The sequence below is a fragment of the Heteronotia binoei genome, chromosome 15, assembly GCF_032191835.1.
Source record: "Heteronotia binoei isolate CCM8104 ecotype False Entrance Well chromosome 15, APGP_CSIRO_Hbin_v1, whole genome shotgun sequence".
NCBI classification, from domain to species: Eukaryota; Metazoa; Chordata; class Lepidosauria; order Squamata; family Gekkonidae; genus Heteronotia; species Heteronotia binoei.
In genome coordinates this window covers 34,670,259-34,684,018 of record NC_083237.1, presented here as the reverse complement: position 1 = coordinate 34,684,018, position 13,760 = coordinate 34,670,259, and the positions used below count along the sequence as shown (strand labels likewise).

At 38.3% G+C, this 13,760-nt stretch overlaps 1 protein-coding gene across 1 annotated transcript; it reads right to left on the bottom strand.

Moving 5' to 3' along the window:
* Nucleotides 1–384: 384 nt before the first annotated feature.
* Nucleotides 385–13,367, bottom strand: LOC132584003 (butyrophilin subfamily 2 member A2-like). Its single transcript, XM_060255770.1, has 11 exons — nt 13,180–13,367; nt 11,721–11,990; nt 11,370–11,468; nt 10,702–10,728; nt 10,322–10,348; nt 8,758–8,784; nt 8,223–8,249; nt 2,456–2,479; nt 1,658–1,678; nt 1,528–1,554; nt 385–1,374 (listed from the first exon to the last, which is right to left on the bottom strand). The coding sequence occupies exons 1-11, from the start codon at nt 13,295–13,297 to the stop codon at nt 839–841; spliced, it is 1,203 nt and encodes a 400-aa protein (XP_060111753.1). The 5' UTR covers nt 13,298–13,367; the 3' UTR covers nt 385–838.
* Nucleotides 13,368–13,760: the final 393 nt, after the last annotated feature.

Here is a 13,760-nt window from a genome sequence, read left to right as displayed (position 1 = left end):
TGATGGAGATCAGTTCGAATTGTTAGTATTTAACCTTCTACTTCAAAGCAATACTCTCTACCCCTCAATTCCCAAAGCAAAAGTTTACTTTTGCATGTGCGATTTTTCCCAGCGCTTCCCCCCCTTTATCTCTTCCATTGGTGGTTACAGTTCTCAGGGCAAACGTCCTTGGTGCCTCCAGGGAAGAGATGAGAATCTGGCACATACTGTCTACTTCAAAGGGACCTTGGCAACCTTTGATATTCCTGGGAATGGTTCTCTGCTCTTCCCCCCTCCCTTCTTGCTACCCCGGTCCCCCGTTAGTAGGCATCTTTATGCATCAATGAAAATGGTAAGTAACAGCGGTTATTAAGATCATGAATGAACAGAGCCTGACAACTTCCATTTGTTACAATGTTAAGACTTTATTTGATAGTTCATAGTTTCTGAGCATGGATACATTGGAATTGATGCCCTTGGAACGGAGCATAGATGTTTTAACTAAATGCACATCAAAGGTTTTCTAAACAAATCTACATTCCCACACTAGAGTGATACATTTCACACATTTACTTTCTCTTATCTCGTTGTGGTTCCCATTCTCACAGGAACAGCTCTGCTGGCTCTCCCTGAGGCATTTTATCTTCAAATGGTTGTTGCCTTTCTTAGTGTCAAGGACAGGAATTCACAGTAGGGTTAGTAACAGCTTCACTTCTACTTTGATATGCAAGGTTTCTATTTGGGGTTAGTAGCAAATGTTAGAAAATGTTGTCAGTTAGGTCAGGCAATACATTGCAGTTTGAACACAGCATCATATCATATCATGAAAGCTTTCCAGTGTCTGACACAGGGTTTAACTTCAAATGGAAGCTAAACGGGGAGGGGAGCTCACTGGGCGGACACCCAGGAAGTTTTCTTCCCTGCCAGGATTGAAGAATGGATACATTTTCTCAAAGAACTCTACAGGGATTGTCCTAATTGAACACATTAACTGAACATTGTAAAAGGAGAGCATTTTCTCTTCCAGGTCCAGAAAAACACCTACAACTGCACATTCTTCATTCTGACCATCAGTTAGGCTACTTCCTCCAATGCAATGGTATTGATTCTGGAACCATTGCATGCTTACATACCCTTCCTCCAAGGGCTTTTCCAGAGTCTCACTTTCTAGTCTTTTTCTTACTTTCTTAGTGAGTACCCCAAGCTCCCAAAAAGTTCTACCTTCCACTTCCACCTCCCAGTACAATTTTCCAGAAGAGAACCCTTCTTTTGCCACTGCAATCAAAGCTCCTTTGAGGTCTTTCAATCCTAAGTACAAAGAACTCAGTTTAATTCTATTTTTTTCTTTGATGATGAGTTTGGGATGTGTGCATTGAGGATCCAAAGTGATATTGACTAGAAAGGAGGAAGAAATAATAGTGTCATTGATAGGAGAAAGGACATGACATTTAAAAATAAATAAATAAATAAATAAATAACAAGGGGAATAGAATGCAAATGCGCAGATTGAGTGTTATTAGGGGGTATTATATTTTTATGTTAATGTACCTGCATGGGAAGCAGCCCTTCTGAAATCTACAGTGGAAAACAACAGACTGTAATGATATTTACAATGCTTAACACTTTACTTTTGCAGAACTGAACTTGCATGATTCCAAACAAAGGCTCTGTGACTTACCCAATTCTTCCATGGTTTTCTCTGAAATGAAAGAATTTGGCAATTATTATACACAAATTTTCTGGAAAAACACTGGTGCTATCACAATCAAGAAGCTGTGAAGGCTGTAATTAGCTATCTATAGAGAAATAGAACTTAAGGGAAGGGAACTTAAATGTCCTGCATGGTGCAAGGAGTTGGACTAGACAACCCTGGGGTCCCTTCCAGCTCTGTGATTCTAAGAAATGAGAAGCATGGTGCTTTGAATATTTCTGTATGTTTTAAGTGCCATCAAATCACTTCCAGTTTATGGTAACCCCATGAATTAATGTCCTCCAAACCATCCTATCATTAACAGCCTTGCTCAGATCTTGTAGACTGAGGGCCATGACTTCCTTTTGTGAATCAATCCATCCTATGTTGGGTCTTCCTCTTCTCTGGCTGCCTTCAATTTTCCAGTGAGTCTTGTCTTCTCATAATGTGAAAGAACAGGAGCCTCAATTTAGTCTTTTTATATTCTAGTGAGAGTTCAGGCTTGATTTGATCTAGAACCCACTTATTTATCTTTTTGGCAATCCATGCTATCTGTAAATCTCTCCTGCAACACCACATTTCAAACAAAACAACTTTCTTCCAGCTTTCTTCATTGTACAGCTTTCACAAAGCCAATATTACTGGTTAACAGAAATTGAGTATAATAGTATTTGAACATAGCCTATGTAAGTTTTCCATTCACATTAGGACTGTAAACAAAACCCATTTTAGTTCTCATGCAAGATAGGTAATTGCTAGATGTTCTGTCAAAAATCATCATCTTACCAAAATTATCTTGTACTTTCAAAGCTGCAAATGAACAAAATGAGAAATTAAATTAAACATCTAGAAAAAGAAATTTTCCTAAGAAATACAGACAGAATGGGCTTTTTTTCCCCTTCTACAATTTATATTTTATATCATTTGGAATATTTTGAATACTTAGGGTGAATTTGAGTGGAAGGATGTATTCAGATTAAAAAGTCCAGGTCTAGGCCAAGCCCAGAAATACACCAGGCAAAATTCCAGGCATGTTTTAGATCAGGAGGTGGGAGGTTGCTGTTAAGACTGGAGGTTCCTAATGCAATGTTGCACTGCCTCAGAGTACTGCCAAGATTTCCCTTGGAAATTAATTGGGTAATGGATGGTCAGGGTTTCTTTCTTTAGCCCAGTATCTAATGGACTAAGTTTGATCAGAGCAACAGCTGGACAAGAGGGCTGGGTGTTAGACTAAGGTCCTTTCTGCACTCAGCTTTGATGCAGACTTTGTGAGCACTCAATCCACCTGCTACAGATCCGCATCACCTAGATCCACATCACTGATTCTACTTTTAAAAATTTGCTATGCACCTTTTGTTGAGTTTTCCCAACTCTGTTTGCCAACAAGACAGGCACAGATCAGATTATAAAGATGAAGAGGGACACTACTGTTCATCATTAACAGAAAACATAAGGAAAAAAGTGTCTGAAGATTTAATTCCCTTTGCAAATTTTTAAGGCTGTCTTTCGAACAGTTTGTATTCCTATTCCCCTTTCCCCTTGATCACAATCCTGCTTATTCCTTTGAGGAACTGCTGCAGGTAATTCATTCAGTGGCTAATTAGTTGCCTAGCAACTTCAATGCACTGGGGAAAAGAACAATTAAAACAATTTTAAAAACTCCTGATCGGAACCACTCCTGAAAACTGCAGAGGAACTCAAGTGTGAAAGTAGCTTCTCTGCACATTCAACAAAATGAATAAAATGAGAGGCAACAGACGAGTGACGGCAATGTAGAAGGTGCCTTTGAAATTCGCACAAAGAGAGGATTTTTTGCTAAGTGTAGCCTGAGTGTAATTGGGGTTTCTCTAGCAGTTGTGTCAGACACAGAAGCCAGACTCAGAAAATAAAGTTCCTATTTGTGAGCTGAACCAACACTGTGGGGATTGGTTAGAGTTATTTTGTCTATCACTGGCATCTAGAGATAACAGCAGTCACTGCAGCAGCATCTGGACCATCAAAGTGCTGGGGGAGAGCCCAAATATCACTGGAAAAGGCCTGATATCTTGCAAACTGCTACCTACATTCCCTGTGTGACACAGCTGTATCAGCTTAGACCTGTATCAGCCTGGAACTGACATTGCCATCTGACTACTGGAGCTCTTCTGGAAGGACAAGTTGTTGTTTTTTTACCAGGACACTTGGTCAATGCTGAAAAACTGAAACAATGGTTACAGCATCAGCTGAACCATCAGGGTGCTTGGGGGGATACAACCAGGTGCCATGACTCCCTCTACTACCCTTTTTGCTGCTCAGATGCAGAATTAACTAAGCCATGTAACAGTCACTTCTGGGGAGGCAAATGTCTGAGATCCTGCCCAAACTTGAGAGATGACAGCAAACAGGATCTCTCCTAAAAACTACTATTTTAACAGCATTCAAAGTCAAGGGTTCTCACTGCTTTTCCCACTTTAAATTTAACTATTGTGTTGTTAGTTTCCCCAAATTAAGGGTAGGTAGGTTCTCTAGTGAAAGGGTAGGTAAAAGGGTTGTCTAGTGGGATAAGCCAACAATGAGAAGAATAAAGGATGCTTGTGAGAGGTTCTTTGTTCAGGAGAAACAGCAGGAAGAAAGGAGAATTAGTTTTGTTATGTGTATAGGTATATGGGCATGTACTATTTCTGTGTGCTTAAACTTTAGTTATGGAGAAATGAGACATGAATCATTATTTATTCTACATGGGACAGGTGGATAATTATTAATAATTGAATGATTAGATTTATATTCCACTTTTCAAACAATCACTTCCCAGAGGAGACTGTTTCAATAGTATCAATAAACCTTCAGGCTTACAATTTTAAAAAGGTAAGACTTTGTATTCTATAGCTGTGTGGCATGAGGGGTTCAACTGCTGGCCAAGACACCTCACCAACTGGGGAGCAGGTTTGGATTGAGACATTTCAGACTGAAACCAGGATAAGCCAGGTGCAGGGAGAAGACACCAAAGCCAGAGATGGGAAACAAGCGTATTACTGCAGACTGGTGGGGAGGATGTAGCTGTGCAACAGCCATCTTGGACAGGGCTGGTTAGTCACAATAGTGCCACTTGGGATGGACGCCATCATAAGGACCTGCACATGATAGTGAAGGAAGACAGGGCTGGCCTTGTTCAGCTTTATCATTCTCTCCAGATAAAAAAAAATGTCACCCACAATACTGATTCTGTGAACTTAGATCATGAGAAGGAGGGCAGGAAGGGTTGCATCAGTGCTTAGTTCTTGTGGCCCTTTCCCACACACCCAGGGAAATGCTGATCACCACTTTGGGTCCACATCAGTTTTGCCAGGAATCCTAGAGGGTTGTTGTTGTTGTTTGGGGGGGGGGGGTGCCATCTTCTTGGAATGGAACAAGGATCACCAGGGTTGGGAGGGCGTGACTTGAATGGAAGCACCAAGGTTTGAATAATATTCTATTGAATATTGTTTCATAGATGCCAAATAGATAGGCAAGGGGGCCAAGGAGCTGCCTACCTTAGGGACCATCTCTCCCCACATATTCCCCAGAACGTACTTAGATTATTACTATTATTAAAACTTGCTATCGATCCCCAGGCCAAGGGAGGCAAGACTGAAAACAACCAGAGAAAGAGCCTTCTCAATCGCTGCCCCCCCATTGGTGGAACCAATTGCCTGAGGAGGTCAGAGCCTTGCAGGACCTTGCTCAGTTCCACAAGACCTGCAAGACTATATCATTTCAGCTAGCTTTTAACTGAAACTGCCAAGATATTAGATCTAAATGGATGTCTTAAGAACACTGAATGTCAACTGTAACCAAATGGAAATTAGCACTAAATTGCTTAAATTGTTTTTAACTGTTTTAATTAAAGTTTAATTTAATTGTTTTATCGTGACTTTACTATTATGAGCCACCCTGAGCCTGCTCCGATGGGAAGGGCAGGATATAAATCAAATAAACTAAACTAAACTAATATCCTTGGGAAAAGAGCTTTGGGGCTTCCTTAAGTAAGCAAACAGGAAGAATGGGTCTGGTCTCTCACACATTTAATAAGCTAACCAGAAATCCCAACACGATGCATATGATAATTAGCCAAAGAAAATTACAGATTTATTGATGCAAAGCTGTGAACAAGGTTTATGTTTTAAAAGGGTTTATGCTTAAAGATGCTTCAAAATGTCTATATTGGATTATTAAAAATCATATTAAGTCCATTAAACAGTATGATTATTTAAAATCAACAGGCTGTATATTTAATAGGAAAGTTACTATGAAGGAATTAAAATGCTACAATAAGCATTATTCTAACAAAGCAGTGGTAACCCTCATTAGCGGAAGTATTTTCAGCCAATTGAAGCCAAAACCATGGCAAAACTGAACCATAACCAAGAAAATAATGACTAGGTGCCCAGTATAAAAGATACCATTAATCGCTATCTCAGATATCTCTATCAAGCAAAAGAATGAGTCAAGTTGCACCTTTTAGACCAACAAAGCTTTCGTGTGTTAAAGGCACACTTCTTCAGATGAGGCGATCAGGTACAGTGGGCTGAAATATATGCAGTTTTATGATTAAGAGGGCAAACTGATACAGAGCTGGGATCACATGGTGGAACAGTGTGACAACATGGCTGCCCACTTGGATCTATCTAAGCAAAAGAATGTTAACGATAGATAAATAATAAGACTTGGCGATTTAATTGGGAGAAGCAGAATTTACATTTCCCACACTGAGAGGGCACTCAAGTGGCTAAGGAGAAGAATGGTTTATTTATAAATATTTACAAAAAACCTGAAAAATTAGAAAATCCATGTGAGAGATTCAATTCTTCTAAGAAATGGCCAAAATAGGATTATTACTATTATTAATTATCTATTAGGAATATTTCATAAACAAGCATAGGCATGTTTATATATGCATTTGTTAATGTAGAAAAACCATATTGACAAAATGTTATTTTTTGTTGGTAATGTGAATTTAAGCTTGTAGGTTCATACAGACAGAAAATCTGGGAAAATAGGCAACGATAGTATGAAGGTCTTTGACCAGAGAAGCATGCTATATTTCATTTTTAACAAGGAAGTTTTGATAAGAAACATGTGGATGAAAAAACAGTAAAAGCTGAAAGAAAGCCTGAAATATCATGGATATCAGAGACAAAGAATTGAAATACACATGTGTAGTGATGTCAAGAATGATGTAAAACTGGGAGAAGAAACCAAGAATATAAAAATGTGAACACAACTGTAGCTCAGTGGGCAACTGAGCTGAACTTTGACTGCATGTTGTCCCTTATTCAAATAAAAAAAATTACCTTCTTTCTGCCAGGATTTTGTCTCATTATGTGACTTCGGTTGGCTAGACACATGTCAAAGAGCCTTAGCACCCTGAGGGCATTGCTTTCAGTCCTTACATTCTTCCTGGATCTTGGAAATTACACTTTTACTGTGACTTCCATGGTCTGAACTCAATTCCCAGGCATTCAGGGGTTGGTTTAAATTGGTAAGATTTCACCCACAAACAACATTCTTCCAACCTGAAATTACTAATGGGTACTATTTTCTCCATTTGGGAAATTTAATTGCAGTTCATCAATATATGTAGTTTTTCCAATACAGAAATATTGCCCTTTGAGGCTACTCTGGTTAGGAAAATGGCATGGGGGAAACTTAAGCTCTCATTCCTCATTTGCAATGGCCCCAATATAGATTGGCCCTCACAGATTCCTTCTCCACGTCTGCCCCCAGACTCCCTAATAGGAATCGGCTCATGAACTAAAGTTAATGATGAATTTTGGCCAGTTCATTTTCACAAACTGGAGTTCATGGCAGGTCAACCAGCACAAACTTTCCATGAACTTTCAAGTCATTCCTACTAAATTGATACATTTCAGACGAATTGTCTCCACCTAATCAAAATTACCAAGTTTCAAAGGAACAGATTCCCAAAGCAACTTCAAAGCAAAAGATACCTTGAGCTTTGGTGTGTGTAGTTTGCAGTGGGTTCATTCTATATACTTTTGAACCTGCATCTGAGATTTTCCCCAAAAGCACTTTCATGGGGGCATCTTCTTTGAGGGCCATAACTTTTGACCTCCAAAGTCTAGTCTGCACATAACTTTGAGAGTATATGGAGGAGCATCAGGAGGGGGTCCCCTGCAAGTTTGATGTCTATAGCTTGCACTGCCTGTTTTAAACACTCCTGAACCTCCTGGATCCGAGCCTGTCATTTCCCCAAGAAAGCACATTTTTGGGGGCACCTTCTTTGGGGGGATGGCTCAAACCCCATAAATCCAGTTCTCACCAAATTTGAAGGCAGATAGAAGAGAGTCAGCCAGTGATGCCTTGTGCGTTTAGTGTCTCTAGCACATGGGAGGGGGGGTCTTCTGCATCATGGACCTCCCAAACTGGTTTGTTTGGCTCCTAAATGTTCATAATGGTTCATGGTTCTCAAACTGAAACAAACTGAATTTTCCTGGTTCATGTCAATCCTTACTCTCTAGATAGGACTGTAATGAGTTGTGATTTGTTGACATTTTTGACTTGACTTTGGAATTACCTTCTTGAGATTCATTTTTTTCTTTACCTGAAAGAGAATGCAAATGTTAGACTTAGTCCCAACATAGTTTGATAGATATATTGCTTATTAAATCATACAAAGAAATGTCCAATGTTACATGAATGAGGCACTTCATAGTTATTTCAGCTTAATTAAATTGGAATTTAAATTAAGTAATCAGACCTGCAGAATAACCTAGACGTGCAGAATAACCAGAATAATCATATCTGATTCTAAAAACAGCAAGTATGTGGCCTGGCACTAACCAATGATTTTTTGGGGGGGGAGGGATTTTCCATTCTCAGTCTCTTTTTATACTTTGTATAAAACAAAACAATGGAGGAACTTATACCAAAGCAGCTATACTCTTACAGGAACATCTGAGGATGTTGTTTCTCTGTTTTCAATTGATACAGAATAAATTATGTATGAGAGTGCAGTCCTAGGCAGGTCTATAGGGCTTACTTCCAGGGAAATGTTCTTAGAATTGCAATCTAACCCAGTTCTCTCTGGATGAAATAAAAGACAGTCTTACCCAGGATAATTTTAATGCGTGCTATTTCTGGAAGACACAAGAATTAAATTATTTGAATATTGTTGGAGAGACCACACATAACAACAACAGTATGATTAGGAAGGTAATCTTTCTTTCATCTATATATGCCTGCCTCCAGGTGGGATCTGGAGAACCCCTGGAATTCCAGCACAGACTACAGAGATCAGTTCCCTTGGTGAAAATGAATGCTTTGGAGGGTGGACTCTGTGGCATTGTACCCCACTGGTTCGCTGTCCTCCCCAGGCTCAAAATTTCCCAAAATTTCCCAACCTGAATATGGCAATCCTACCCCTCCATCCCCCATCAGCAGCCAGGGAGGAAATTGGATGAAAATAATATTTCCAAAGTTTAGTACATTTAAAAACTACATGTTAAGAACATAAAATAACCAAAATTAAGTATTTTGCAGACTAAACCTGTTCATATAAATTCCATTGCATTCAATGTGATTTAATCCAGGTAATTTATGTTCATGTAATTTAACCTTCAAAGACCTATTTGTTTCAGTCAATGATACTTAAATTTAAATATAACTTTCACATTCAAACCAGTGGAGAATTCTGGAAAGGTTGTACCATCTTTGTTATTTAAACTAGTTAAACGAAATGGGGGAACAAACAGTGCAGTAAGAGTACAAAAAAGGGGCTTGTAACATAATTTGGCACCGCATGAAAATCTGCATAATATATTTTGTGATCAGATATTTTACCAGCCACCTGTGATTTAATCCAATCTTCATTAATATTACAGATTTTCTAATTAGTATTTAGCAGTAACTAAATTTGCATTTTTAAGTACAGTTATATCCAGCTAATGCCATACCATGATTGTTCTCAAAAATCCTGAGAATTAGGGTCCTTTACAGTAAGCAGTTTCCAATATCAGCTAGCAATGATGTCATCACCTTGACTAGTATTCAGTGTTTTACTGAAAGGAGAAAGATTGGGCTACCCATGTGTCGCTGCAATGGCAGCTATTAGTACTGCTCACTTGATCATGCCAGGACTTTTTCCAGTGGCCTTAATGGTCAATCCACCCTGTATGGAAACATACTGGGGTCCTAACTAGTCTTCAGTCCTCTGGAAATGTTTCTGTTCCCACTGTAATCTCTAAGCAGCCCTGTGTCCTCATTTTCTTAATATTTAAATTTCTCTATTTACCTCCAACTTCATAAATTACTACAGATTCTGAGTGAACTGAAAAAAAGATATCTAATCAACTATCTACTGATAAGACAATTCAACATTTTCACTGTTGCCTCTGGCTTTTTCCTCCCCACTTGGGAGGTTTCAGTGCATCAGATACTACTTCTTTCCTTTAGTTTCACCTGCATATAAAGAAATGTTTTAATTCTTATATGTTGCATAATTGGACTACACTTTTGTATATTTCCTATATTGAAATGCTGCAGTATAGGTCTAGGTCTCATCATTCTGTGCAGAAAGGGTATCAGATTCATTTACATACAATTCTGATACCGTAAAAGGTATTCGTTTCATTTATTTTCAATTTTGATACAGTAAAAATAAACACCTATACTTACCTTCTTCCATTGCTTTCTGTTCATTATCTGTTTACATGGAAATATGCATTAGAACTATAATAATATGTGTTGAAATATCTGGTCCTTAAAGTCATATTAATTTTTGCAACAAAGTTAGAGGCCAATGGCACCTTTAAGACCAACAAAATTTGATTCAGGGTGTGAGCTTTCATGTGCATGTACACTCAACTGGATCTATTTCACAAAAAACAACACTGAACCGTCACAAGATTCTCAACATACACAGGTCTTTGGCAGTTGTAGTTCTCCTTGGTCCTCTCACAGCAGTACCACCCGGCTTTTTCCAGCCACAAGAGCTTTTCACCTTCCCTTGTGGCTTCTCCCCATACATCACAACATAAATTGATTCAGCAACTAACCTGAAAGAGCTAGCTTCAAATTGTTTTCTGAAATAATATAAAGAACATAAAAGTTAATACACTTTTTATGCTTATGATTTTCATGTATTCTTTGTTGGGAAACACTGAAGTCCTTTCCATGAATTCTACACAGCAAACTTGAGCCTGTATACACATGGCAGAGCACTGTAGCCTATCTTGGCTCTCTGATATGTTATATTAGTCTCATTCTTATCTTCTGGATCCCACCAGGTTTTTTTGTTTTTTGTTTTTGCCAATAAGGGAATTAGGATCCTCTTTGACAACCTATAAAGGAAACGCTGGAGATCATCACACTAGTATGGAGTAAAGCCATGTAGGTTAGGGTGGTAGTAAAGGGGGGAATTGGGTGAGATTGGGTAGAAAAGCTGGCTGGATCCAAATTTTGGTGTACACCCAAAAAAGTAATGTGCAAACTGAAACAGCACTTATGGATTATTATCATCGAATGGAACATGAACACAGTGCTGATATAACTTCTGCATTTTCCTGCACTACCAGCACAGGAGTAGTTTGTATAGCATAGTCGTCTACAGATGTACTGGAGATTTAGGATTTTGAAAGTTAAAATTTTGTAAGACAATGAAAATGTACAAGTACCCATTTAACATGCGTATATATTCTTGGACAGTATTTATGATAGAACTTACTCTTCAATATATAATAGATGGCAAGGATGACAACAGTGCCGAGAACCGCAATCACAAAGAAGGCAATCATCCATCGGGAGGTGGATGGAAAGAAGATATCTGGAAAGAGATCAAAGTCACTATTATAAAGTTTTCTATACCCCAAAAAATCTTGCTGATTTCTAAGGTGCAACAGGACTCAGAGCTAGTTGTTCAACTGCAGACAACATGTCTGAGCCCACTTCAGCAGGAAGAGCAGGATATAAATCTAATAAATAAATAAATACCCTCTGAAATTAAGGTTTTCTATTGTCCACATGCACATTCTTCACAGTTGTCTTCAAGTTCTACTCAATGACATTTCTCACTTGCCTGCAATGATGACAGAAGTTGATCCTGCTGATGTCTTTGTGGATTTACTAACAATTCTGCAGGACACAAAATGTCCAGCACCTGGCTGCAGAAGAATAGAACTTGTAATGTTGTCTGGAGTAGCTACAGCTGGAGCAGCAAGAAGTTCCTGTCCTTCACCATCCACCCATAGCAGTTGGATCTCAGGAAACAACATCTCAGATGTGCAGACAAGTCTGATTCCACTGCCTTCATATTGGTCCAGCATAATAAGAGGACTGATAGTGTTACCTAGGGAAACAAGAAGTAGGCTTAGTGTAAATCATAAACATTAGGAGAGCTTAGCACAAAACACAAACACCAGGAAACATTTATACCTCAGAGTTGGATTTCATAAACCATGCTAATTTGCCTGCTTTAGCTTTATATACAGTATTGCTCTTCATCTGTTTGACTGCAACCCACAGTAGATCAATTCCAAGACTTGAGTGGTTCGATCCACCAGCATTTTCTTTTTAATTTTTTAAAAAAGATAAAGATTAGGGAAGTCAAAAGAGAAATACAAAGGGAAAGAGAAACTGATGAGTAAGGGGGAACATACAACAATGAAAACTAACGCTGACAACCCATAAATTCTTGGCTGATTAAATTTTTCTATAACAAACTATTGGTGCAATTTAAATGGTGCAATTTAAACATATTTGTATTTTAACAAAAGATCAATAGTGATGCATTTTTGAAATATTGTAGGAAGTGTGAAACAACATCCAGTAGCTGTGTAGTTGCAGTAGTTAGACTAGTTAGAGTGTTGCACTAGGACTAATAGCAGGTTCAAATGCATACACACAATGGAACTCACTAGGTAACCTTCAGTCAGCCGTTTGCTCTCAACCTAACTTACCTACCTCATAGAACTGAGGATAAAGATGGAGTTCAAGAAATCTATTGATTTTACATTTGGATGCTTTTCACAGACAGTCAGTGGAAGTTTCTGGGATAATAATTATTTCATGAGTTTCTGCAGAGGAAAATTATCCATGCAAGCATTAGAAGTGGAATGTCAGTTTGCCATGGGGTTTCACTGGAAAATATTTACCTCACCACAGAAAAATATGTTGAATAGAAAATAACCCTCAATGTTGATATTTTTAATTAATAACAATAAAGGCTTTTTTCCCAATTTATAACACTTTATGATGATTTTGTGATATCTTTGATTTAAAGTTTGGATATTATTAAACACTTGTGCCACTGCAGACATGGATTTGCCTTGTGACAATTTTTCACAGGTTTTTAAAATATTTTCTTTAACTAATACAGTACAATACTAGAAACATACTAGCCTCAAATATATTAACAATGTTGCCCTTAACTCACAGCCCTTATTAATTAAAACTGCGCTCTTACAATGGATCAGCTAAATATATCATTGGTGAACCTTCTTGCCCTAGTTTTAAAAAATCACACAAAACCCACTTACCCAGAGTCAAATGATTCATAAGCAGGAATGGCAGGAAGTAATTCCATAGCAGCTGTGTCTTCCGTGGGGAGAAAACAGCCATACAGCAAAAAAGAATCTGTGTATCAATACTGAACATTCAAAAACATGTAGACATAATTTATGAATCTTCTCTTCTTCCTCACAATATTGATATTTTATTTTTTCATAGAGCTAAACCTGAGGCAAAATTCAGTATCTGGCCTGAGCTGTCTCTTAAGAGCAACCTTTAAGCATTTAGTATAAGTTTTGGTCCTGCTTTGTATTTTACTGCATGTAATTAGTTACTGATTAAGTGTGGACTGAAAACGAAACAGTGAAGAGTGAGGTGGTAAACTGTACATGCTATGTATAAGAGATCTGTCTTCCAGAATCTAGCAAGGACTCCAGCAAATCCCAAACTGACTCTACAGTCCAGTTGTGCCTATGGAGCAATTTAAAATGGAAAAGACTCATCAAGTAGCTAAGAATTCACATCTTAGGAGGAGGAGGAAGAAGAGGAGGAGAAGGAGAATTGCAGATTTATACCCCGCCCTTCTCTTTGAATCAGAAACTTAGAGTGG

Bases quoted from the DNA above. Each gene is read 5' to 3' on its own strand.
- LOC132584003 (XM_060255770.1), bottom strand. From the start codon at position 13,297: ATGTTCAGTATTGATACACAGATTCTTTTTTGCTGTATGGCTGTTTTC. The intron at 10,349-10,701 runs GTTAGTTGCTGA...CCATGTAAACAG, and splicing joins TTTGAAGCTAGCTCTTTCAG to ATAATGAACAGAAAGCAATG. The intron at 8,785-10,321 runs GTAAGTATAGGT...TGTGTCTTCCAG, and splicing joins ACAGAAAGCAATGGAAGAAG to AAATAGCACGCATTAAAATT.